Here is a 26929-nt window from a genome sequence, read left to right as displayed (position 1 = left end):
AAATACAGCCCGAAATCATGACAGAACCTCCACCATGTTTTACAAATGGCTGTAGACACTGTAGGCTGTAGGCTTCAAGTAAGTAATTCTTTATTTAAAAAGTCATCCCTCGACACAGCTGTTTAGCTAATTATAGGCCAATCACCAACCTTCCTTTTATCTCAAAAGTTCTTGAGTCAACGAACTGAAAGGAATGGTTTATTTGAAGAGTTTCAGTCAGGTTTCAGAATGCATCACAGTACAAAAACAGCATTAGTGAAGGTAACAAAAGCTCTTATGGTCCCTGACAGTGGACCTCATCTTTGTGCTTGTCCTGGAAGATCTCAGTGCTGCATTCGATACAGCTGACCTTAATATTTTATTACAGTGATTAGAGCATGCTTTAGGTATTAAAGTGGTTAGAATCATATCTATCTAATAGTCTCCAATTTGTTCATGTAAATGGAGAGTCATCTTTACACAATGACGTATATGTTTCTGTAGGCAGTATCACTAGAAGGCATAGCATATGTTTTACTTCTATGCATATAATAGCCAACGTTATCTATCCACGAAGCCAGATAACACACATAGATTACTTAAACTGCAGGAAAGTCTTAAAGACATAAATACCTGGATGACCTTGAATTTCCTGTTCCTATATTCAGATAACACTGAGGTTATTGAACTCAGCATTAAAAAGCTTTGAAATATGGTACCTAACATGATGCTTACTCTAGATGGCATTACGTTTTATTGCTTCTTTTATTGTTTCTTTTATTGTTGCAATTTTAATGTGTTTGTCCGAAAGAGTTGTGTTTTGTAAAGAGACATCAAATCTCAATGGGCATACCTGTATAAATAAAGGTTAAAAAAACAAAAAGAAAAAACCCAAAACATTGGCCTCAAGTAACACTGAGGACTCGGAGTCACGGTTGACCAGAATTTCCATTTGCTCAGTATCTCTAGAACTAGAACCATCCTGTCTCAGACTGATGCTGAAAAACTAGTTCATGCATTTATTACTTCTACGCTGGGCTACTGTAATTCATTATTATCAGGGTGACCTAAAAAAAATGCTGTAGCAATAGTAATGCAAGGGACTTGAGAGAGAGAGAGAGAGAGAGAGAGAGAGAGCATATTTCTCTCATACTGACTTCTTTTCATTGGCTCTCTGTCAAAATCCAGAGTCAAAATCCTTCTTATCACATACAAGACCTTGTAGAATCAGGTTCCATTTTATCTTAAAGACCACACAGCACTTTGCGCTCAGACTCCTGATTTACTTTTGGTTAAAAGTAGAATGGGGGCAGAATGCAAAGGCACTGCCTTCAGCTTCCAGTCTCCTCGTCTGTGGGACCAGCTCCAGTTTGGATTCGGGAGAAAGACACTCTCTACTTTTAAGATTTGGCTTGTAACTTTCCTTTTTGATCAAGCATATAGTTAGGGCTGGATCAGGTGACCCTGAATCCTCCCTTAGTTGTGCTGCAATAGGTCTCAGCTGCAGGGGCTTTACATAATGCATGATGAGTGTTTCTTCTTCACTCACCTTTTTTTCACTCACTATGTGTTTATACACCACTCTGCATGTAATCAATAGTTATTATTAATCTCTGGCTCCATTCCACAGCATGTCTTTTTTATAATTACAATATAAAGTGCCTTGAGGCAACTGAACTGAACTGAATTGTAGATGGATCTGCTGAAGGGCCTGATTCATCTCTTAAGTCCTGTGTTGAATTCCGCCCCACCTCTTAAGGGCATAACATTCAGATACACTTCATCTGCTGGAGATTCTTTTGTCCTCTATTTGTCCTCAGATTTATTTAAGAACATACTGCACATAAATCAAGATGTGCCAAAGCCAACACTAATAAGGCTTTGGGAATCATATTGTTGCTGCAAAAATACAATTTTGTCCACTACATTGTCTTTGCCTTTCTTTAAATGTTTTATTTTTAGATTTTAACTAAAGAAACTAAAGGAGCAAATTACGCAGGCTGCTAGTAACAAAGTCCCTAAAGATACAATTTAAACTAGGTTGTTTGCTTAGTTTTCTGTTATCTACATTCTTCTGAAAACAGTTTGGTAATGAAAATGAGTGAAAAACTTTAAAAGACCTTCAGAGAACACGGAAAAACTATTGCTCAAGAGTTGGGAGTTCGCCTTGTAATCGGAAGGTTGCCGGTTTGAGCCCCGGCTTGGACAGACTCGGTCGTTGTGTCCTTGGGCGAGACACTTCACCCGTTGCCTACTGGTGGTGGTCAGAGGGCCCGGTGGCGCCAGTGTCCGGCAGCCTCGCCTCTATCAGTGCGCCCCAGGGTGGCTGTGGCTACAATGTAGCTTGCCATCATCAGTGTGTGAATGTGTGTGTGAATGGGTGGATGACTGGTTGTGTAAAGCGCTTTGGGGTCCCTAGGGACTAGTAAAGCGCTATACAAATACAGGCCATTTACCATTTACCAAATGATGCAATAAATATGGCTCCTTGGAAGCAAAATACAAAGAAAACAGGGATAGCTCAAGACTTTTGCACAATATTTTATGCCAATTCTGCATGCAGCTGTAAAAGTGGTTACGTTGAGTCTGACAAGGCAGACTGAATCTAACTTTTGTGTAAATCGACCCAAAGAAGGTATTTATGGCTCTGGCCCTTTAAGACGACGCGCATGCGTACGTCGCCGAGAAAGTTAACTCACTGAACTTCGTAGTCAGAAAAATTCTGATTTTTAAAACAGAAGGGAAAAGTCCATTGTGTTGACATGGCATTTCGCCGAAGAAATAAGAGCTATCCTTTCTTCAGCCAGGAGTTCTTAATTCAAAACCATGCTGACATCGTATTCGGTTTGGTGATTTTCATTCTGATTGGACTGATGTTTGAGGTGAGATGAACTCACATTCCTTTTTTCCTTCTCTCGTCTCCCTCAGCTGTTTTAAGATGGCAAAGCCTGCGGAAAACTAAGCTCTAACTTGAAATCCCACTTAAAGCGATTCTCGCTTTGTAGAAACGGTTGCTCATAAGATTGTGTCTGTTAATTTAGCTGTTATCAGTTTCGCGGGTTTGTCGTCCGTGCTGTTTTTTTGTGTTTTAATTTTTACAAGTTTGGGGAAGGAAAAAAATGTTGCTCTGGTCGCAGTCAAAGTAACAATCTATGCGTTGCTCTTAAGGTAGGAGGAAACGGGTTAAAAAAGCAGCTGTGCACAAACTACAGCGTTTTCGTATTATTGCTTTACATGTTGAAAGTTTCCCTTTGTCTTGTCTTTAAGTTTCTAGAATCTGGGTAAAACCTAAACACTTGACTTGGGTAGCAAAGCTACATGACCGTTTAATCGCATGACAGTGTCTTTTACAACAAAAACTCTTTGCAAGCAATTGTTTTTGCAATTGTCAGTTACCAGACATTTCTAAAATAAAATAGGTGTTAAAGCCTTTCCTGTATTCAAATTAAAAGCAACGACTTTCCTTCCTATGAGTTCCAACAAACTTCCGCTGCCAGCCTTTTTATTTTGAAAGTCGTAAACGGAAGCTGTCTGACTATTTGTCAGTGTGTTGACGCAACTAGTTAACTGCCACGTCTCAATATTTGCTGCTGTGACCCGGGGGGGTCAGCTGCTCTTAACACGCTTTGACCTGAAGGGATTTCACCGCTGACATTTAGTGAAATAATTAAATAGATTATTCATGTAGTAGTTCTTCCTTCTGCGTGAGCACAAACACTCCCAGGCAGCCACCGCCTGGACATTTAGTAAAGTTTCAAAACGGAACCCTGGCTGTGATTACACAGCTGATCGAATAGGGGAAAAAATAGGGGATTTCCTTTATTTTTTTCATTACTGGAAAAAAAGAGAACAAGAGTGCTCTACATGTAGTCAGTTATGTTAAATTTTGATGACATGTCACCAGTAGCCTCGATCCACAGGGAATAACTGGCGACTTGTTTCACTGTGGCGCCCAAACTGGTATCAGGAGACCCACAAGGTCTCTTGGGGTCAGGGGTAGGAGGGGGCTGTAGTTTCATTTTTTCACTTTGCTTAATCATATGTGTTAAGGTCAGAATTTAGCATGTGGGAAACGGTAGTTTACTGCAGTGGTTCACATCCTGGGTTGAGAAGGAGAAGACTGGACACCAATCTCTGTGATCTTTTTAATATGCAGTCTGTTAATCAGCAGAAAACATTTTTAACAGTTTGAATTGCTTGAGCAATGAATAATCAAACCTGAGGGTCTGGCCCTCTTCACCTTTTCTTATTACATTCAAGGGTATTCAAGTTTTAAGTAAAAAAAAAACAAACAAACAGAACAAAACATATTTTTGTTTTCTGTGCATAATGGATGATTGGTTGGAGCAATTATGGAAAAATATCTGTGTGTGTGTGTGTATATATATATATATATATATATATATATATATATATATATATATATATATATATATATATATATATATATATATATATATATATATATATATATATATATATATATATATATACACACACACACACACACACGCACATCTGATCCTGGATCACACTCAGCAACCTGTAACAGGTGCTTGCAGGCAGGTATGGCTTTGTTTTGAAATAAGGTTTATACTGGGTTAAAACAAAAAACCTCTGCCATTCTATTTTTTAATTTTTTTTTTTTTTTAGAAGGACATCTTAGAAATCAGTTCTCATGAGGAAGTTATGACACCAGATGTGTGACTGTTTGACAGCTCTGCTATACTGATAAGGCTATTTCCTTAATCTCACACACCCACTTGCTATATATATATATATATATATATATATATATATATATATATATAGCATATTGACTATATGTTAAACTGATATGGCTATTGTACTTCAGTAAATGACAACCCGATTAAGAAAAAAAGTTGTTACAACACTGCAAGGGGATGTGGGTGGGGGTTGTCAAAAATCCTTTATGAAGGAAAGACTGACTTGTGTTTGCTCTACTTGGAAGCCCACATTCTTGAGGTTGCATTCAGGCAGGTTCGCTGAACTATGCTGCTGCTGACGTCTCGTCTAATTTCCAGGCAACAGCAAAGACGGCCATACTGTTCATTCAGCCTCAGTACAACGTCACCACGTTATCGTCAGGTACGAAGAGCCAGATTCTGATTACGTGCTTATTTTCATTCAGCCTCTATTAACCTTTGACTCATGGAGTTTCACTTCTGCCGTACCTTTTCCTCTGCGTCACGGTATTATTGAAGCTGGATGTTCTTCCAGGATGTTTAACACACACCCCTGATAAATAACATCCTATGTGTGTCTAATATCTCCTGTGTGTGTTTTAGAGGGAGAGGTAACGTTGTACCATTACGGATGGAAGGACTGTGCCACCATCCTGTTCTATTTCTTCATCGCCATCATCCTCCACGCAGTAGTGCAGGAATATCTTCTGGATGTAAGCGTCTTTTTACTGTTTCACAATGCCTCAGCTTTGTGGTGGGTTTTATGCTGATTATTTCCAGCAGACAGATTTAAAAAAAAAATTAAAAAATGAGTAGGTAATTAAAATGAGGGAAAATGTTTTTGTTCTGGGTATGCAAATTTTTAATAATTTAGTAGAAAGGTTTTTGGAAAGGAAGCGTCATAAGGTACCCATTCTCACAAAAGCACTGCTCCAATAAAACCCACATAAAGATTCATTAACCACTATATACACATTCTACACATTGGTTAAATGAAGGAGAACACTACAGGTTATGACCAGGTTGTACCAAGTTACATAAATCTTTCCAAGACCATAGAGAAGCTTTAAAATAATCAGAATATTACTGTTTTTAGTGTAGTCATCCAGGCTTTGAACTGATTACCGTAGCTTAAAAAACCCCTTCAGTGAACAGTATTAGCCTCTTTACTGTTTCAAAAACATGATATTATAATGAGGAAGATGCGTGCCATATACTGAAACCAGGATATGTGCTGTTTCATCTCATGGTGTTTGCATCCAAATGCTCTCAGTGTGTCAGTTTAAAACAAACCACATGAAAAAAAAAAAAAAACCCACACATGCCAGTTATGAATATTTTAAACAAAAGAGCTTAAACAGATTGATGTGGGGGGATGGCGGGGGGTGGACTGGAGGCAGAAAGAGAGCAAGGTTAGTATTTGGTCATTGTTTAGAAATAGGCCAGCGAAAAGGATCGGGTTTTATTTTAGCAACATCACCACGGTTTCCAGCGTGTTGAGAAAGGAGTACTTCTTCAGGCAAGTGTTTAAAGTAGCAGCCATAAATAGCTTCTATCTTTTTTTTTTTTTTTGTCCTCCTTACGGTAATCCTGTAACACTTCCTTGTGCATGACAAATGCCAGAGTCAACATGCCACCCGTTATTGCCGGGATCTAACCTCATTCACGCGTCCTGTTGTTATGGTTCATGTTGCAGAAAGTGAACAGACGTCTTCACCTCTCCAAGAGCAAGAACACCAAGTTCAATGAGTCGGGTCAACTTTGCGTGTTTCACTTGGTGTCTAGTGTGTGGAGTTTCTACATCCTCATTACAGTGAGTGAGACTGCATTCAAGCGACAACTTCCTAGTGAAGGAAATGCCGCACATATTCTTAAAACAGGCGCTCACACGCGCACATTAATAGATAATAGTATTAAGACTTTTCAGTGTTCTAATTTATTCACACAGGAAGGATATCTCCTGCATCCCAGCACCCTTTGGGAGAACTATCCTCATGTACATCTCAGGTATATATATTTATATATATTAATTTAACCATAAAACGCTAACTAGCTAACAAATATCATGTTTATTAGGAGTGAGACACAATACCAATACAGCAATCTATCATAACCTTTCCTCTTCTGATACTCTTATCTTGATGCTGCTGCCAGATTTTGATTATTTTGGGGTTGGGTTTTTGGCCTGGGTATGGACCCGAGTGCAAATGATCTTCAGATGGTTAAGGCAAATTGACAGAATGAGTTTGTGCATCACGTTATATTTATTTGGCTGTTAAATAAATAAAGTGTATTAAAGCTATTTAATCTAAGCCCACTTAATATTTAAAATTATTTTTAAACTCTGATTCTTCAACCAGTTTTACTTGCTGGAGTGTCTACCGCCTGACTTTTTGTGGTGGCATTTATCAAAATAACCAGGGAGAATAAGAATAAGAGGTTATTAGCTATAATCATTATTAAAATATGATAATGGTAGCATACAAATGTGTACTGTAAACCAAGGTTTGACTCTCAACATCCACTGGAGCACAAACTGGGTGTCATCAGGACGTTACAACACAGAGTGAACACCATGCCCACAGATACAGTGGCCAGGAAAACAGAAGAACATCATATCAAGAGGGCCCTGAGTATATGTGGTTATCACAACTGGATGTTTTGCATTATGCATTTGTGCAAAGTAGGAGCCTTTTAGAGTTTCTTTTTCAGAAGTGAGGATCATCAATTTTGCTGCAGAAACACGATAAGTTGGCTGTCTATAAGCTTGTTTTTGTTTTGTTTTGTTTTGTTTTTTGACCATAGTTTTATTATATAATTAGGACTAAGACGAAACTATCAGTGAGGCAGGATATAGATTATGCGTGCTTCTCCCTTTGTCTTACTCATGCCTGTCTGTGTGTGTCTGGTCCAGGTTTCAGGTGAAGTTTTTCTACCTCACTCAGCTTGCCTACTGGCTCCATGCCTTGCCAGAGCTCTACTTCCAGAAAGTCCGCAAGGTCAGTTGGAGAGTCCTTGAAACTGGAGGAGTTCTAAAGTGTGATTAGATAAGCTCTGTTTATACTTGGGCTCATGTATATTCTGCATGTGCATTAGAAAAAGTTGGAAAAGGACGGAAGGGTGGGGTAGAAGGTGTCAAGCTTTAAAATCATTTGCAAATAAAGGCTGTTTGTTTTCCAGGAGGAGATTTCTCGCCAGCTCCAGTACATCTGCCTGTATTTGCTCCACATCTCTGCAGCCTATTTGTTAAAGTAAGAATCCCTTTGAAGTTGGCCAGTAAAATCCAAAGGTGTGAGTAGAGAAGACTCACTAAATGCTTGGTATTTGAGTTATTTCAAGGTCTTTTAAATTCTTTGCAGCAGCAATTTTCACTGTGCTGCTCAACTTAGTGTTTCTTTTGTCAGCAGGGAGAAACGTGGCACTCAAAGAACCTTGATTTGAAATCTGTGAGGGAAAAACATAAAGGTAGTGGTGGTGGTATAATAAAATACCACCACCACTATTTCAGGGTTAAGTCAGATCAAACTGTACTGGTGATTCAGTTATTTTAGATAATGGCTCAAAATAAGTGTCCAGCTGCACTTCACGGTGACTCCCGAGTTGCAAGTTGCAAGATGCTCGGGCTGCTTAGATGATTTCCTTTTATCACCTAATCTCTCGACTTTGTGTCTCCTCTTTCCTGCCTAGTTTAAGTCGTGTGGGTCTGGTACTCCTCTTCCTGCAGTACGTGTCAGAGTTGGGCTTCCACATCGCCAGACTCCTGTATTTCACTGATGAGAACCACCAGAAAATGTAAGCTATCTTACCTGCGAAGAGGCTTCAGCAGGTTTTACTTGATAAAGGAACGAGATAGAAGTAGATCAATACTTCTATCTCGTTCCTCGCCCAACAGTGCGACCTTTTAAAAATACACTTCAGTGTTTTTGTTCGTAAGCAACAGCATCACGTGTTTTCAGCGTTGTTCACCTTTTGACTCGGATAGTTTTACAGTACATTATAATATTACAGTGTTCTTATGATAACCACTACCTTTTTTTTCTTTTCCTTTTCCTTTCTCTGGGCCCAACCTCGCTGTGTGTCCTCCCCCAGGTTTGATCTGTGGGCGGTCAGCTTCGTGTTTACGCGGATGTCTACGCTGACCCTGATGTTCCTGGCAGTGGGGTTTGGTTTGGCTCGTTCTGAGTATCAGGGGCTGGACCTGGAGATGGGGAACTTCAACACTGTGTTGATAAGGTGAGTTATATTGAGAGGGGAAAAAAAAGAGCAATGTCCAACATCTGTGGATAATGATTTATTTTCTGGTACTGCAAGAACTGTTTAGAGCTACAGAAACAACATAAAAGTATAATTACATTGTGCCTTTATAGTGTTCAGTTTTGTATTGTTTTGCATCATTCATTTTGAGGAGGATGTATAGGAGCCAAGAAGGAATTTAGATATTTTATTTAGGCTATTAAAAATATCATACACTTGCATGATATTTTTTTAACATTTTGCAACCCAATCGCCCATTTTTACGAGCACACGCTTGTTTTTGTTCTTACCTTTTGCCCTTTCAGGATGACCGTTCTACTGTTGGTATGTTTAACTCAATCGTGGCTACTCTGGAAGTTTATTCGCTTCCAGCTGAGGCGCTGGAGGGAGTTCCGACACGAGCAGGCTGTTCGCAAGAAGTCTGCTGCAAAACAACCCCTAAGGCCACTAAAAAGAGATTCACGTGAGTTTAAACACCTGCTCTGCTGGCTTTCATATTTCACGTGCATTACCTGTTAAATACTTGCAAAAGAAAAAGGAAATGAGACTTAGCATTTGTCTCTTCTCTGCTGTCATTTCTGCTTTCTTCATTTATCTTTATCACACCGATTCTTACATGTGCTGCATTAACAGAGGTACTGATTTCTCCCTTCTCTGCCTGGCAGTTGGTCACCATGAAAATGGAGTTCTTAAAGCAGAGAACGGAGCCTCTCCTCGGACAAAGAAACTCAAATCCCCTTAAGATAACAAACTGACTGGCCTAAACAGGAGACCTTAGCCCCGGCCAAGGCTTCTCATCAGCACCGCAGAGAAGCTGATAGCCACTGGTCATCAAGCTTCTGGATGTGTATTTCCTGAGATGCCACGGGGACTCAGTCGCTACAGACTTAGGCTTGAATGCTGGAAAATGAAATCCAAGGAAACCCCTTGAGCCCCAACAGACATTTTCTCTTCTCATCATATCAGTATTTTTTTTTTTTTTTTATATATATACATCCACAAAGCCTGTGATCCCACCCTGAAGCACACCATTGAATGCAGAGGGAATTCAAAAGTAAAGTGAACGCAGTGTGCGGCACATTTTAATGTGTATGTCCATGCTGAACACGTTGATTAGTCCTCATACACAAGTACTGTATTGGTTGTAGCATTGTGAGATATTGCAGCTCTTGCCATTGAGCCGGCTTTGCTTGTTTTCTATTCTGGTCCGCTGGAGCAGAAAAGCGTTACTGATGATAAAGTATGATATGAGCTTACTGTCGAAATCATACAACTGTCACTGGTCACTTAACAAATATGTATGTTGGATATTACCTATTTCATGTTTTCTTTTTTTTTTTTTTCTTTTCCTTTTTTTGTTTTTAATTTCTTTATTAAATAATGAGATTTTTTCTGATGTAGGTTTTGCATCTGAAGTCTTTTCAGCTGGTTTACATTTTATGCACCACATGTGTTTAAAACAAAAAAAACTACAAAAAAAAAGAATAATCACTTGTTGGAATTTATGGTGTGTGAATGGACAAATTTGAAGTCTCCTCATCAGAGACGCCATAAGGTTAATTTTAAAGCAACAACAAAAGGTCGCTGTATTTATCATTTGTCTCACTGTAAGGTATCACTTGAAAGGTGTCATGTTTATTGTTTAATTGTCAAGGACATTTTAGTAAAGGCTTTGATTTACAGTAGATTTATTGCAGAAGAAGAACTCTGAAATAAGGAAAGTCTTCACATCAAAGAAACTGCTCTGTTGCTTCATCTGACAATGAGAAGGGGGGGCAATTAGGATGAGCATGAACTAATTAGCATTTATTTTTTCCAAAGAGATACCTACCTGCACAAAGGTATCATTGACAAATAATTTAGTCTAAATGGCTGGTATAGTCTTTCCCATCTTGGTCAGGTGGCTGGGTAGTTAGAATTTCCACACCCAGCTTCTGCCGCAAAGAATCCAGCGTCTTGGAAGTGATGTCGCTCCAGTTAGACTCCAAGTATTTGAGCACATAGTGGTCGGCATCAGTCAACACAAAGCGGTGACCAAAAACTGAAAGCGGGCAAAGGTAAATTTTATAATCTTGATATTATACTAAAGCTAACATTTAAAATGTCATAACTGAGAAATGTTACTGTATAAAAAATGCATATATAATCATTTTCAATTTAAGTCAGAAACACGCTTAAAAGAAGTTGGGATAGTGGCATGTTTGTTTTCACAGTCCTGATTAACATAGGATTTTAGCTGTTACCTTCCACAGTGGCCCCGATAGCGAAGTCTGCAGGTGAGTAGTACACAGGTTTGTCTACAGTAGAGCCCGGCTTGGGGACACGGGACTTTTCCAGAAATTTTCCACCAATGACACCAGAGTTGCGTGTGGTCTTTTCAAAAATGCTGATCATGTCATTGGACAGGAAGTAGGACAGGATGAAACGACGGTCTTCATCTTCAGGATTCTGGGAGTCCTGGAATGCAACATAGGTGGGCTTAACCAAGGTGTAAAAATAAAAATAGCTTTTTGCATAATCACCCCTTTTTTAAATAACTCTTTACTGAGGAGTAAAAATGTCTCTAATCAGTGTTTCTGAGCAAACTTTGTCCATTGCAGAATGAGGAGCAAGGCTTGGCTTTTTTAATCTCATTAGAATGGTCTACTTTTGGTAACTTTCAGTGATTCAGTTCTTTTCAAGTTCTTTTGAACTGCTACAAATGCTCTGCTAAATGTTGCTCACCAGTCTGGCACTGTAGCGCAACACTTTATGGTCGTTCTCTAGCATCTTCACCACGTTCACTTTGGGAGGCTCGGGAATCAGACGCAAACAATTCTGAAGAGAATCCTCAAGTGAACCAAAACCATTGTAGGGAGGAACTGTCTGTAAGCATGGACAGCATGGAGAAAGAGAGAAGGAAATAGACACAAATGTAGAAAAACATATACACTTCTGCTGCTGTAGTCCATCTGCTTAACTGAGCTACTATTGCCTTCCTATCACTTTGAATTGGTCTGGCTTAAAGCGGTATAAAGCATGCCTCCTCAGTGATACAGATTAGCTCTGACAGCATGGCTGGAATTGCTTTTTACCTTCTGAATCTGTCTGTGTGTATGCAATCATGGCAAAATTAGGTCCTTGAGACACTTACTATAGCAGGAACTACCTCAAAGGTAGTTTTTAGAGCTTTATCAAGTGTTTATATGACTATCTGTAGACAGATTCTGTCAGTATGATGCGTCATCACTGTGTAAGATGCGGGTGTATCGCTGACATCATAATGAACGTCAAATTCACAGATGGATGTAGTTTATAATCGTTTTGTCTGGTGTAATCCCATTCCAAGATGGGCTTCAGTTTAAATTAAAATTGTTCCAACATAAAAAAAACAAAAATAGGTTAAATATACAGTTCAATTTACCTTCTTCCAGTCTTGAAGCATATCAACCTTCTTTGGTATCTCTGTGGACTTCATCTCCATTTCCGGGTGGTTCTTCTGGTAATATTCTTTAGTGAAGCCATCACAGTCATAAAGCAGGAAGTTGCGCCCCAGTAGTTTCATCCTTTGACCCACCTGGAAGTCTTTTGGGGAGTAATACTCATCCACCTCTTGCTTTGAGACCTCCATCACTGCGCTGGGGAAGTTCTCTACAAATAAACAAGAGTACAACAATGTCAAAATTAAATATACAAAATATTATCACAGTCTCGGTGTATTTTTGATGTATCTAGAAAACCGAGTACTTTGTAGAAGCCAGTGTAATTAATCTTTTTACATAACATGTAATCATTTTTGTCATCATTGCATAAAGTTGTTTATGTCATGCATAAAGTAGGCAAGAAAAAAAACATAACTGATGACATAACTCGCTTTACTGCACTGTATCAAATCAAATCGGTTAAATGCACATTTAACCAACGCACAGTACTGCATCAAACCTGATTTGATCTTTTTGGGTAGTCTCTGCCTCCGCATCAGGATGGGGAAGGGATCCCGGCCGCTGTTCGGTTGGTGGACCTCTGCGATCTCCACTGTATCATCCACCAGGTAATAGTGAATGGTAACAGGCCTGGACTCCCCATGCAGACAGTCAGCATCATCCCACAGAGTGAAGAAGCGTAACACCTAACCAAAAAAGTGTAGAAGAACGAAACCACAAATACAGGCATGCCTCTATTATATCTGCCATTTATTTTATGGCAGGGATACCCCATGAAGGAATTATTAGAACTCTAACACAAATCAAGATCGGTGGATTCAAACCTTGGACGTTGCTGTGATGTGACAGTGCTAAACGTGATAAATGTTACACAGTCAGCTTGTAAATGACTGAATTTCATTCACCTTGCGGTCCATGTTGAGCAACTTGTGCAAATTATCAAATGTGGAAGGTGTAGTGTGACACGGTGGAGGGTTTTCACGACGGATGATGTAAGGATCCGCTGGCATTGGCTCAGGGTCATTTACAATCATGCCTTCACTTTCCATGAATTCCTGTATGAAGAATGAGAGATCAGAACACACAGGAAGTGTATTTATAACAGCAGACTTCTAATGCATAGTTTCATTTCCACAGCATTCAAACACATAAGGTTGTACCTTAGTAAAGGTATCACACTGGGTGATGCGGTATTTGACCCCATACACGTCCAGGTCCATACCAAGGTTGAGATCTTTCCAATGGTAATGCTCTCCACGTTCATTCTTGGGCAACTGGTGGCGTTTGATCCGCTTTCCCTGTGGTATCCCAGAATTCTCTACTGTGGGCTCGATGATGCAAATGCTGTCATCCTCTAGGTAATAGTAAATTACCACAGGGCGCACACGGTGCTGCTCTTCAGGAGAATACAAGATAGCCTCCATAAAATATCCATAGTAGCGCAGCGCCTGCAAGACAGGTGGTAGTGATGAATAACAGATGAGGAACCTTTATGTTTTTATGAGTTTTACAACTATAGGTGTTACCAGACCTTTTTGTCAAGGGCCACATGAGCAGGGATGAAGTCTTCATGCACTCTTTTACCAAAGGCGCAGTAAGTAAGGTCAGGTGTCTCGAAGGCTAACTCACTAATCTCTTGTTGAGTGAGCTGCTCTGATAAAAGAGGGTCGTTGCCAATGCCCACAGTGGGACGTTGGGGCAGAGCATAGCCATTCCTATAGCTCAGAGTTTGGGGTCGATGGAAGGCTGACTTCTGCAAACACAGAGGAAGAAATAAATTAGCTCAGGTAAATACAGACGGAAATGTAATTACATGAAGCACTTATCACGAATTCATGCAGTTTACACTTAAATACCAATATGGGAGTGTTCTGTCCAATGTTACAGTAGTCTGTGCAAGTCTTGAGCCACCCATTGTGTGTATTTTGTTCCAAGTAACCAATAATTCTCCAGGCTTTCTCAAGGTCTTTTAACATTGCTCTGTTGGCTGCTTTTTCAAGGATTTTAATTCAAGTCCTTGTTCCTGACCATTTTTAGAGGAATTCTTTAATTGTTAACCCACTTGACATTGACCTATGAATGAGTGAAGCATTAAAAAAGACACCAACCCATAAAATTGCAGAAACCTATTTTTTTTTTTTTTTTTTTTTTTTTTTTTTTTGCCAAAAATGCGGTGAAGGCATAACTGGATAGAAAAACACACAAGGTAGCACAATCTGTGACAGACTGTCCTCCCCAGAGTCCAGACCTCAGTGTTCTGGTAATTTTTTAAATAGCATTTTTCTACTCCCTACAATCCAACATCATCCACCCAAGTGCTTTCTATAAACCAATCACTCACATTGGAGAGCAACTTGGGGTTAGTTATCTCACCCAAGGATATTTGGCCATACTTGTAGCCAGGGATCAAACCACTAACTGTCCAATTAGTAGATGACTTGCTCTCCCTCCTGAGCTACCACCCCTGTTAATGTAACCAAAGGCAGCTAGAATCCAAAGATTTTTAAATGTCGCCCAAGAGGCCTGGGGAACTATTCAAGAAGACTACTTAAAGAAATGACAAGCATTGTTGCCTAAGAGTTCTGTTTGTGTTGAAGAATAAAGGTGCTCAGACCAAATATTGACTTTCAAGGTGATTAGAATTGTACAAACTCTGTTTTTGCATTCAGTACTGTATTCCCATGTATGTTTGCACGTGTTCCAATACGTTCTTGCACCCATTTCTCATTTCCGAGTGGTGGCTCAAGACTGCTGAACAGTACTGTAGATCAAGTATTGAGCGCTGTGCCTGTAGGAAGACAAAATAACAATAACATCCCTAAAGTATAGCAAGAATAAATAACTGTGTTAACTGTCAACAGTGAATTAGTTAATTTTATGAAATAATAATAATTATGTGTTATTATGATTCAAAGCATTGCTGTTCATTTTTATTAGGGCTTGGTAAAATAAAATAACCTTATAAAATAACTAATAATTATCAAAGTCTCTTTAGAGAACATTTAGAGACGTTTTAAAGGTCACTCGAGAGCTGGCTAGTACTTTAGCAACACAACCTAACAAGTGGAGGAATGTAAGAAGACACCTGCATTATTAAAAAATAATCGACAAATATCCCCCCCCCCAAAAAAAAAATATATATATATATAAAATTCTGTCAGTCGTTAATGTTTCAAACTACTAAGCAAACCCTGTAGTTTTGTTTGATCATACTCTTACCGTCACATCTCGAAATGTATATCCCGGTAAAAATGGTAGTCCGTGGCTGTTCCCGGTACAAGACATTTCCAGTCTTGATATTTTTTTATTTTTTAAAAAAAATTTCCTCCTCTGCACAAGATGTTAGCAGTGGTAATTGTGTAATTTGTGGGTTTAACAGCAGGTTTCGTTGGTGTGTAAAATTGCTCTCACCGTGGTAAGTTTATGGTATCCATGGTAACGACAGGAGCGTCTCAATGGAAACAAAGCAAATATTTCCTAAAACAGATTTAAATTCGCGGTAAAAACCCCATGGAAATACTGAAATTCACAGCGGCAAACACAAAAACAAAGGAATAAACACGGTAAAAATAAAATACAATATAATAACATGATATTAAGTTGTTATAATTTCTATTTTTTTATTTGTATTTTTTTAGTATTTTTTTTTGTTATATCCACTAAAACAAATGCATTTATCTATATCGTTGTGCTGACTTTGTATAGCTAGCCAAAGTGATTTGCAGTCATAACTTCACTCCTTATGTGCTGCATTAAAACACACTGTAGAGATCTATCTTCATCACAAGGTGGCGCTCAATAACAAATCTTACAGATCCAGTGAGCCGCTGGCTCACAAGTTCTCCTTCATGCTGTCTATGACCTCCTTGTGTAAATCCGTATTATGTATGAACTCCCTGTATTCTCAGTACTGGAATTGGGCTAAAGCGTCTTCTTTCTCCTGACACTCACAATATAGTCTTAAATTCAAAAATATAGGTCAGTGTACACAGTTGCAGCGTGTTTTTTTCAGAAGAAAGTGCAGAAAGAAAAAAAAAAGACATGTTATTTTTTTAACACAGTTTATTCCAAGCACAGGAGTCATATTTTGGTCTCTCACATCACCAGTTATTGGCACATTTTAATCCCATTCAAAGTTAAACACAACAAATATCCTTGTTAGAAAACAAACAAACAAACAAAAAAAAAAAACAGGAGAAGTGCAGGGTGTATGTATGGTGGAGGGAGTGTTGTGAAAATGACCTTAATATGTCCTGTTTACTCTTTAATTATGCTCACAAAAATACCAAACTGATTTATGAAAACTAACTCTACGCTTGAAGTCAGGGAAGCACGAGCAGAACTGGTTATAAGATTAAAGCGGCGACATAATTCGCCACTTTCTGCAGCGCTGGTTTCCACGGGCATCTGTTTAGCATCTTTGAAATGAATACACGGATGGCGCAAGACCATCACAAATTCACACATCTGTCATGATACAAGACCATAAAAATATTTTGTAGCAAAGTCACTGAGAGAAATTGGCATTTACTGGTAATGCACATTTACATCTGGGGAGAAGTGCAATGTTTAACAGACACATTCAGCTTTTACACATGGTCCACCTCAGCAAAGGGAATATGCATACAACGAGATGAATTTACGATTTCCAATCAATAAATAATTTGACCAGTTACAGAGAGACTCATCGGCTTCATTTCTGACAAAGAGATGTAACAGTTGGAAAAGGCACTGCACTGTGAGTTAAATATACTGTATCAAAAATAAGGTTTAAAAATCACTAAAACCTCTTTGAGGCTCTTTATATGATTTTTCTAGTTCTTCTCTTTAAATGCTGGCACAGCGGTTTAAATGGGCCGATCCCCTTCTTAATAGCCAAAAAAAACAAAACATCAACCAAACACAGAAACACTAGGATTGCATCCCTGAGGTGCTAGACCAGACAACCTTCGCCAAGTATAAAAATATCTCATAATAAACCATACTTGACAACAAAAATACGCAACATTAATAAACTATTAAATATTTTAAAATATATTTCAGAAGGGCTGAGATGAATTCCCACAAAAATATCTTTTGGTTTTATAAAGCTCAAAAGGCAGCATGGTTATTCACTGTGGAAAGATTATCTTACATTGTCAAGTGCACTTGCTTTATGCTACCCCTCTGCTAAAGTTCACACTTGAATACTGGAGGGTACAGAGCATAAAGCTGTAAGTGTCACAGTCTCTTCCAGCTGCCTAGGGTTCTGTATAAACAGACCTGTCTGAGGCCTTGGTCCTTCAGTCACCATGTAGTCTCTGCAGGCCTATGTATGTCTAAGGCAGCTAACCCATAAATCCCCACTTCAAAAAGGCCTGCGGAGGTCATGGGCAAGGCAGTGCAGCCTTTCACCTCTTGCTTCCTCCAGCCAAGAGGTAAGCTTACCATACAGAAAGGGAGCTTATTGTTTTACTCAAAAGGGGAATAGCTTATGATACCCAGAGGAATATGCAAATCAGCAGAGAAGGAGGACTTTCTTTAAAAGTCTGCAGTACCTTCCACTTTTCTCATCAGTAAGAGTCCAGCTGCTTTTGCATTCATGCTTATAAAGCTTCATCGAGGCCTTGTCCCTTTCCACTCCAACCCAAGTGTGTTCTAAATTTTCGTTTGAGTCAAGTAAGCCACCTATCAATCGTCCCTCTGCAGTCCTCAGTAATACCGATTGAGGCTCCGTGTCCCTGGGATGTCCGGCTGTCCGTTCATCCAGATCTCCCGGATGATTCGCTCCCTTTCCTCAAGCCTCTGTGCTCTTTCCAGCTCCTCCGCCGACGTGAACACGTTCATGTTGAGCGTACGCTCAAAGCGCCGGTGTCTCCGCGCCGACAGATCTGAGGTGGTGTCCCAGTCTGAGTCCGAGTCGCTGGAATCGGAGGATGAGTCGGGAGGACGCGGTCGTTTCTTGGCGGGAGGCCGCTGGCGGGGCTGGCAGTCGGTGCGACAGGAGATCTGTACTACCAGGGCGAAGAGGGTGAGGAAGAGGCCCAAACACACACCACAGACAAAGAATAGCGCAGCCCTCTCTGGGTGATCTGTTGTAGAAGAGAAATTGGAAATTGTTAGTTGACTTTATGAGGAAAATGTGTCGAACGCTAAGCTGAGTCTTTCTCACTGGGTTTCTTAGTTTTTCCTGACCTGTTTAGTCAGATGCATTTCACTCAGTGTAATGAACATTGTCTGCACAGCAAGTGTTCACGTGGCTTGGTTTAGTTAAGATGTCTTACAGATTCTGCTACTCCTGGTTTTCATCTTCAACAGATGTCACAGCTCTGGTGGGATCTGTGTTTCATCACTGAAAAAACCAAAGTGACTCTAGCTCCATTAGAACGAGACGAGAACAGCTCTCCCTTTTCAGTGAATGAATGCCATTTTCAGCTTTGAATCCCTCATGTCTTCCTTGCATTTTGCATGCAGGTACTTTGCATTTGCATTCTGAATGCATCCAGCTCAACTGCAGACACTTCTGTTTATATTATTGTTCATTAATATAATCAATTTCATTTCTCTTTTACCATTAAGACGTTGAGAATTTTTCTTGAAATCCTAACATGCAACCTTTTTTGCGTTCTGAGGAAACCTTTAAAGAAAGCTAAAAGCTAAGTGATCTAAGTAACCATCTGAGCTCATGTTCACTGCATGCCTTGTGTATTTATCTGACCTTCTGTGCTGCACATTTCACTATGTATAAACTGTTTATAGCAGGAAACAGGCAAACTATTTCAGTGACTGTTTTAGCAGCTGCTTAGAGCTGGTGACCCACACTGTGTGATGTATAGAGACATTATCTCTGCTTACATCCTCTCGCCCACATTTACCCACCTATTAGTGACAAGAAATGGGAAACGGGGATTTTACACACATCAATCCATGAAGTGCAATCCCGTGGTCACTAATCTCACGGGCCAAGAAGCAACCAGGAGCTGATAATGCTCTTGAACACAGAGATCTAGCCTTATTGTTTGCTAACAGAGCAACGAGAATCCCTGCGGTGGAACTGTATCTCTTTCCCAAAGAGATCAAGTTTCTTTCGTCCGCCCCTTTATTTCCCGAGGGGCCGCCACAGCGGTTGGATCTGCATATTTCGATTCGGCACAGATTTTACGCCGGATGCCCTTCCTGGTGCACCCCTCCCATTTATCCAGGCTGCAAGGTGAATGCATTAACCTTTACACTGTGGGGCTACTCCCTAAGCAGATGCAGTTAAGATCTCTAAAAGTCTAACTGCCAGAGATTACGCTACACGTGTGATGTTACAGTAGATTTCAGAACAATGTTACCCGACCTGATATGTAAGTGTAGGCCGCCAATGCGTTACTAATGAGGGCCATGTTGCCACTCGATGTTGAGTTGATGATGGGATTCATGTTCGGGGGACGCAATGGACTTTCTTCTCTTTCTTCTCCTCCTTTTCCGTTTTCAAAAGACTTTTCCTCGTCGGCGTTCGTCTCCCTGGGTTTTTTCCTTTCTGGAAAAAAATGTAAATTAACAGGACATGAGTACACAATGAGTAGTTTACAGCAGCTATACAGTTACATTATGATGGTGCTGCTTTTACAGTAAATCCAGAATCTGCTGTTGCTGATTCATTGTAATGACATCAGTCTCAGTCGCCTACAGTCTCACAGTGGTTTGGGGGAGATTTTATCGCATAAATTTTCTAAAAAGATGCGTCACGCATAAGACACACATACACACACACACGTACACATTCACAGGGAGCTTTGTGATTCAGAAGATAACACGACATCCTTTTCTGTAATTCATTCTGACTCAGGTCATTAAGAAACAGAGAACCACATGGAAAAGTTTGTACTCTGGAGACATTTCAAAAGCTTCCCAAAATCTTAGAAAAAATGTTTCTATTTATAGATGGGAACGACTACTTCCTGCTCTAGATTTTTCTTTTTTTTCACTTCTTTCAGTGTTTACCAGCTGGGTTTTGTTGTGCACTCACTGCAAAGAGAGTGTGTGAAAGAGAGAGAAAACAGGAGCACCATGAATTAATTATGGGGATTCATACTCATGTTACAGCTGCCTTTAGTTTACCTGACGTAGTTGTTTATGGGGTAGCGTGGAACTACTGCAAGTTTAGCACCACTGAAAAAAAGCAACCAAACCTCAGACAGTCAAAATAAACAGAAGCATTTAGTTTAGTGACCTGAGCTCTCTCTCTGTGTGTGGTTGCATAGTCATTTTTACATGCTTTATTTCTTTTGTCAATGACGGTAAGCATACTCTGGTGATTTGTCACACGCAGGAATGACCTCTAATTGTAGAGTCTCTAAGGTGCGTCGGGCTCTCTTTATCTGATAAATGCAGTTTATACTGGAAGTGCTCGCTGATGAGGTAAATGCTTCCACCTGGACCTACGGCTATGTTGCACACATGAGCTAACGTTCAACCGCAATCTGTCTCAACTCACAGAAAACAGACAACTTTTGTCACATTATCAATGAAAATATAAAATACGTTGTTGTTATACTGTTGTCTCTACGAAACAATACATTTGTGTTCAGAGGACTGGCATTCCTGTGGGAAACTAAAGACACCCGTCTTACTTCCTTAGGCAATAAGAGCATACATACCAGCCAGATATTGCTAATCAAATGCACTTCATTAATTGACAGTCAGCAAGTGTTAGCACCTCTATAAAAACAAAAGTGTTGTCAGTTCATTGGTCCAGCGTGTTCAGGTGTGTGTTAACACGACATCCCAGTGAATTCAACCTAAGATCATGTCGTGCAATGCACAGGGAAACTAACCGAAGAGTCAAAGAAAGAGCTTGACTTCAATGAAATAAATGGAAAAAGAAAAGTCAAGTAATCTGTGTGAACTGCACAGCAGCAACGCCACATCAAGAAGCAGCTGGAACCAAAGATGGAGACAATAAAAAGTTCAGTGTTTGTGTTTGTGCCATATGATGTTTACAAAGCTCTATTTTAACTTGTACACATAAAACCAATTTTGCAAGGATAGGAAATAAACAAGACTGCATTCAAAATGTTTATATAATGGTATTCCTCTAAAAGCTATGATATCATGGTCTTAAGCGTCACATAGTTTTGCTGAATTATAGTAACAAGCACATAAGTGTACAGAGTGAGGAATATATGATAACAGTGATAGAAAAGGCATAATTTATCAAGGCAGTAGTACAACACACAAAGCTTTTAAAATCTGAGAAATCAAAATTGGATTAGAAAATTGATATTAATCCATGTATGATTAATATAAATATGCTTATTGGCTTATGATGGGAAACAAATGGATCCAAGTAGTTTATTAATGGTGCATTAGTCCAAAAGTTCAAATCTGCCTCTTCAATTATGCATGTACTCACTTGTGATATATTGTAAATACAGTAAGTAGTGTTTTTATATGGAACGCCAGGACTGCCATAATGAATTAATTAAATACACCATTAAATAATTAATTAAATGTGTCAATAATTAATTAAAATGGGAAATAATTAATTAAATAAATAGTTATGACACATGTAATTAATTAATTATTGACACATTTAATTAATTATTTATGTATTTCACATTTTAATTAATTATTGACACATTTAATTAATTATTGACACATTTAATTAATTATTTATTGACACATTTAATTAATTATTTATGTATTTCACATTTTAATTAATTATTGACACATTTAATTAATTATTTAATGATATATTTATTTATTTCATTTTGGCAGTCCTGGCGCCTATGGAACGCCAGGACTGCCAAAATGAAATAAATAAATATATCATTAAATAATTAATTAAATGTGTCAATAATTAATTAAAATGTGAAATACATAAATAATTAATTAAATGTGTCAATAAATAATTAATTAATTACATGTGTCATAACTATTTATTTAATTAATTATTTCCCATTTTAATTAATTATTGACACATTTAATTAATTATTTAATGGTGTATTTAATTAATTCATTATGGCAGTCCTGGCGTTCCATATTTTTATGGTATGTCACTTCCTGGACTATTTTTTGGCAGAGGGTAGTGACTTCCTGGAGCCTTTGCTGTCTGCACGGCTACCTTTGGTGATCAAGCAAAAAGATTCAATCTATGTCAACATACCCATCATTTTGTGCAGTCTAACATTAACTAAAGAGAAATGCTAAAGTAAGAAGAACAAGGCACCTGAATTTACAGTGAATCACATCTTTATTTGGTTGAATATTTCTTTTGAAAACCTCTTCTTCGCCATGTTTTATCTGCTATCACACAATCTCACAAAAAAGGTTATTCCAGAGTTAATTTGTGAGCAAAGCGTACATTCGTGGCAATAAGGAGGAGACATTCGTGCGTCAGGAACCGTCAGCGCTACAGCACACGTCTTCTGTCCTCCACCTCTCTTAACTGCTCATTCATTCTTCTATCCTCCTAATCAGCACAGTGCCAGTAGCCTAGCAGAGTAATTAGTGTGCTGGATGGAGGCCACCATTACTCATGAATAAAGCTTTGTTTAAGTTTCTTTCTTGCTGGCGTCTATTCTTTTTCATTCTCTCATTCCATTGTTCTTGGTCATTCATTCTCTGGGAATTTGAAAGCCTGACTTAGGTTGTTGTACATGCAGTGCAATCATTGGTTGTTGGGAAGGAGTATGTTGTGAGTACCATCAATCAGAAAGGATCCATATGGAAACAGTTGAACTTGTGTTACTTTGAAAACGCACACAACCACGCTCTGACTTAAGACCTGAATTAGATCAAGGTCTGATGCTCAAGAGGCCTCAAACCTGTTTAGCGTTAACTACATTTCATGGGGGGGTGGGGGGTGAGAGTGTATGAGCTTATACACTATAGTTGTCATTTGTCTCACCTGGAACAGTGTCAGGGCTTTTGACTGAGCTCCCTTCAGGAGGGCTGTCTCCCACTATGTTAGGGTCATGGGCGCTGGGTGCTGGGTGGTAGGCTGGTGGTCTGGGGCCCTGCTCGTGGAGCAACTTCTTTGGGACTACAAAGAGAAGGAAGTAAAGCAAGGAAGGGGTGTTTAGGGAAAAGACAGAGAGAACAGAGCATAATTAGACAATGCAGTATTAGAGTATTTGTAGGTAAAGGACGTAAAGGGCAATGCAGTATTTGTAAAGCAATATACTGGATTATATTTTCAAAGCAACCAGTTTTTAATCAGAACTATCTTCTTCTCTACCCTCTAGTGCAGCGGTCCCCAACCTTTGTTGCGCCACGGACCGGTTTATGCCCGACAATATTTTCACAGACCGGCCTTTAAGGTGTCGCGGATAAATACAACTAAATAAAACTAGTACCGGTACCGAAAAAAAGAAGATTTATTCATAACACATGTGAAAAGACCCAGGAAAACCGAGTTAACGATAAAAGCAATAACAAAATAACGCTGAAAACCGATAAAACCCCTGAAAACCATACATTTCACACCTGAGCCTCAACTCTCGTGGCCCGGTACCAAACGACTCACGGACCGGTACCAGTCCGAGGCCCGGGGGTTGGGGACCGCTGCTCTAGTGCACACAGCTGTGCAGTCTGTCGTTTCTGTTGCTGTTGTTGATAAGGATTAAGACTCACACCAACTGCTGATTCATTTCATTAGGAGTCAAACAAAGGTAAACATACTCAAGAGTATGCTGTCACTGACAGTGTCAGACAGCGCTGTGGCCATGATTCACACACTCTTCCGGACCATGCATGCAAGTTCCCAAAAGTTACGCTGCCCCCGCCATCACAACCCCCCAACCTAACAGTGTCCTGTTAGTCAAGGAAGTTTCACCCAGACACAAACCTACTAGACTATACATTCCTGCCGGCTCACATGTGGTTTCGGAGGCCGAGCCGTGCTCCGGTCACCGTGTTTGTCCGCTCTGTCAGACTGGCTGACAGTTCACAGCTGAACAGATGACTGTCTGTCCAGCTGTTGGTCATTCTGCTGTTTGTGAACAACGGCCACAAAGACAAATCTGCTGCTTTTCCCCACGGGAGATCATCAGTACTAATAGTAAAATTATGACATGAAAATTGGGGTAAAAATTCAGCATTTGTTTAAAGGACGACGATAAACACGCTGATCAAATTACCAGAGACGTATTTTGGCAGTGATCCAAGAGCCAATCAAAGCACAGGAAGGAGCAGAGCAGGCTACACTCCCCCGTTGCACTGGATGCTGCTTTTGGCTTGTGCACATTTTTCCAGTTGTAGGCAATGATGAAAAGAGTACATGATACAATTTGTGTAATTATACTGTGTGACATCTTGCCTTTATCGGATATTGGACAGTACTGGCTGATAAGAAATGCTGGTGGCCACAGTTACATGATCTTCCTACTAAACCTGTTCTTCCACAACAGGACAATTAAGCAGACAACGAGCTCTCTTTGAAGAAGCAATAAATAAAGATGGAGCATATATGGCTGCTTAAGTAAACCAGTATGTTGCCTCTACTTTGCAGGATGCATTTATGGTGTTTAAGACCAAAATTAATATGCAAACCATTTTCTTAAGGTTGACTTGGTAGATTTTTGTGCCGTGCATCAAAGAAGAATGAGACAACACGGGAATGTGGAGAAGACTGAAGTATTTCTTTGTGCAGGAGGTTAAGTGATTAACTCACTAAAAACAGTGAAGGCTCAAATATCTGAAGGACTTCAAAACTGTGCAAGCTAAAATATTATAAGAGAATATACAGGGTGGACCATTTATATGGATACACCGTAATAACATGGGAAATTTGATGTGTCACATGGCCCTCTTCCTATTTAAAAAACAAATGTTGTATCCAAGATGGCCGACTTCTAAATGGCCACCATGGTCACCACCCATCTTGAGGAGTTTGCCCCCTCACATATACTAATGTGCCACAAACAGGACTTTAATATCACCAACCATTCCCATGTTATTACGGTGTATCCATATAAATGGCCCACCCTGTACAATCAATACCATTTTAACTTCTGACAATTAAACAGAGAGAGCAATAGACATGAAAATGATGTTTTTCTTACAGCAGTTTAAAGACTGCACTTAAAGTCGTTTCAACAGCTCTTGTTCCTGGAGGACTTGGATCTAACAGGTCTGACTTTAACCTCCTCAACATCAAGTAACAACCAGTAAATGATTTCTGATCTTTGTTTCAGTTTAAAGAAGACCATTAGCAATGTAGTTTCTCGCCAGTTGTATAAACATACATGTATATTTGTATTTTTACATATTCTTGGGCAAAACACTGAAACCAGTGCTGCTCCTGATATGTGAATGTTAGATAGAAAGCACTTGTATAAATTTGTGTGTGAATGATGAATAAAAAATGTTCTTTAAAGCACTTTGAATGCTTGAGTAGAAAAGTGAAAATAAGATTTTCATATCTGTAAAAAACTTTATATAATTGTGTTATCTCGTGTGTGTGATCTGTCAACAGAAAAGAATTTTAAAAATGAGACTTAGAACCCTAAACTAACCTGGTTTGGTTGGGTCAAACTAAGAGGATATAAAAAAAATAGCAAAATTAAGAAGTGAGATTTGGCCTGGCAGGTTCCCTTGTTCCTTCTCATTAGTCTGACACACTAATCACAGGGCTTACAACTCCCCCACTGCCATGTTGCTGTGGTGCCATGCCACGCCCTTATTATAGGCTTCTGATTGGTCCTAATTGGCTGCACATGTGGACCAGAGTCATAGCTGAAGAGGGCACAATGTGGCTTATACACACTGTGAAACATGTGTTTTCCTCACTAACAAAAGACTATGTAATCAGATGCATTACCTGGCCAATGCACATGCACACACAGTCCATCAATCATCCTAAACATTAGTCTGCCAAGTTTTTCTGTACACTTTATTTGCTAACAAAAAATGGTACAGTATAGTATAGTATATTGACTGCTGCCTTTCTAAAAATAAGTGTCAAAAAGCTAAAACCCCTCAAAATAAGCGACCGCAAACCACGCTTAAGGAGCCAAGCATTTAAACTAAATCAGTAAAAGAGAGACAGAGGAGTGCAAGGGAGTGAAACCCAGCACATAAATCACACTCTCCAGCCTTCGTTATAATGACATGGTCACATAAATGTGGAGCAAATGAGTCCTCGAACTTCTTAATATAACTCTGCTACATGGGATCTGTCCCAGAACTGTACCTCTCAGAGCCCTGGATCGCCACAGGGAGCGAAGATACGAGGTGGGAAAGAGTGCCCTTAACAATGGGCTGTGTTTACACTGGCAGAGCCCAGCTTTGTTTTCACTGGGCTCTGCAGGCCAGAGAGTCTGTGCATGTCTGTATGTGTCTGTGTTTGTGAGCCATATGCTGACCATTGCAGAACACAGTTGGGACAAAGCCCTATAAGCCAGAGGGGATATAATGAAATATTAAACCATAGTAAATCTCAAAGACCTCGGCCAATAATTTGCACATACTTTTGCCTTTATGGGTTTATACGGGAGACTGCTGAAGACTAGATGTTTGAGGTATTGTTTAAGGGCATCCTTGATGGTTGGTCAGCTTCAGCCGCTTAAAATTTGACCCCAAAAATGAGCGCAAGAAACT

The 26929-nt window shown here is 39.5% G+C and overlaps 3 protein-coding genes across 3 annotated transcripts in view; 1 reads left to right on the top strand and 2 right to left on the bottom strand.

Moving 5' to 3' along the window:
* Nucleotides 1–2659: 2659 nt before the first annotated feature.
* Nucleotides 2660–10484, top strand: tram2 (translocation associated membrane protein 2). Its single transcript, XM_006792512.3, has 11 exons — nt 2660–2861; nt 5025–5088; nt 5289–5398; nt 6382–6498; nt 6634–6692; nt 7600–7684; nt 7866–7936; nt 8373–8477; nt 8775–8918; nt 9245–9402; nt 9605–10484. Exons 1-11 carry the CDS (start codon nt 2742–2744, stop codon nt 9679–9681), a joined length of 1110 nt encoding a protein of 369 aa, XP_006792575.1. The 5' UTR covers nt 2660–2741; the 3' UTR covers nt 9682–10484.
* Nucleotides 10485–10554: 70 nt separating this feature from the next.
* efhc1 (EF-hand domain (C-terminal) containing 1) lies at nt 10555–15792 on the bottom strand. Its single transcript, XM_006792510.2, has 10 exons — nt 15581–15792; nt 13893–14114; nt 13522–13809; nt 13267–13416; nt 12861–13047; nt 12343–12569; nt 11664–11804; nt 11183–11396; nt 10771–10980; nt 10555–10695 (listed from the first exon to the last, which is right to left on the bottom strand). Exons 1-9 carry the CDS (start codon nt 15644–15646, stop codon nt 10799–10801), a joined length of 1677 nt encoding a protein of 558 aa, XP_006792573.2. The 5' UTR covers nt 15647–15792; the 3' UTR covers nt 10555–10695; nt 10771–10798.
* A 641-nt stretch (nt 15793–16433) lies between these two features.
* Nucleotides 16434–26929, bottom strand: part of eva1aa (eva-1 homolog A, regulator of programmed cell death a) — a 76622-nt gene continuing 66126 nt past the window's right edge. Inside the window, exons 6-8 of the mRNA XM_006792508.3 lie at nt 23238–23372; nt 19683–19865; nt 16434–18432 (exon numbers count right to left, since the gene is read on the bottom strand). Coding sequence (XP_006792571.2) covers nt 18053–18432; nt 19683–19865; nt 23238–23372 — 698 coding nt within the window. The 3' untranslated portion in view covers nt 16434–18052. The remainder of the gene's footprint in view (nt 18433–19682; nt 19866–23237; nt 23373–26929) is intronic.

The sequence above is a fragment of the Neolamprologus brichardi genome, chromosome 15, assembly GCF_056152115.1.
Source record: "Neolamprologus brichardi isolate AB-2024 chromosome 15, ASM5615211v1, whole genome shotgun sequence".
Lineage (NCBI taxonomy): Eukaryota > Metazoa > Chordata > Actinopteri > Cichliformes > Cichlidae > Neolamprologus > Neolamprologus brichardi.
The sequence above is the reverse complement of the archived record's forward strand: the minus strand, read 5'-3'. Positions and strand labels throughout refer to the sequence as shown.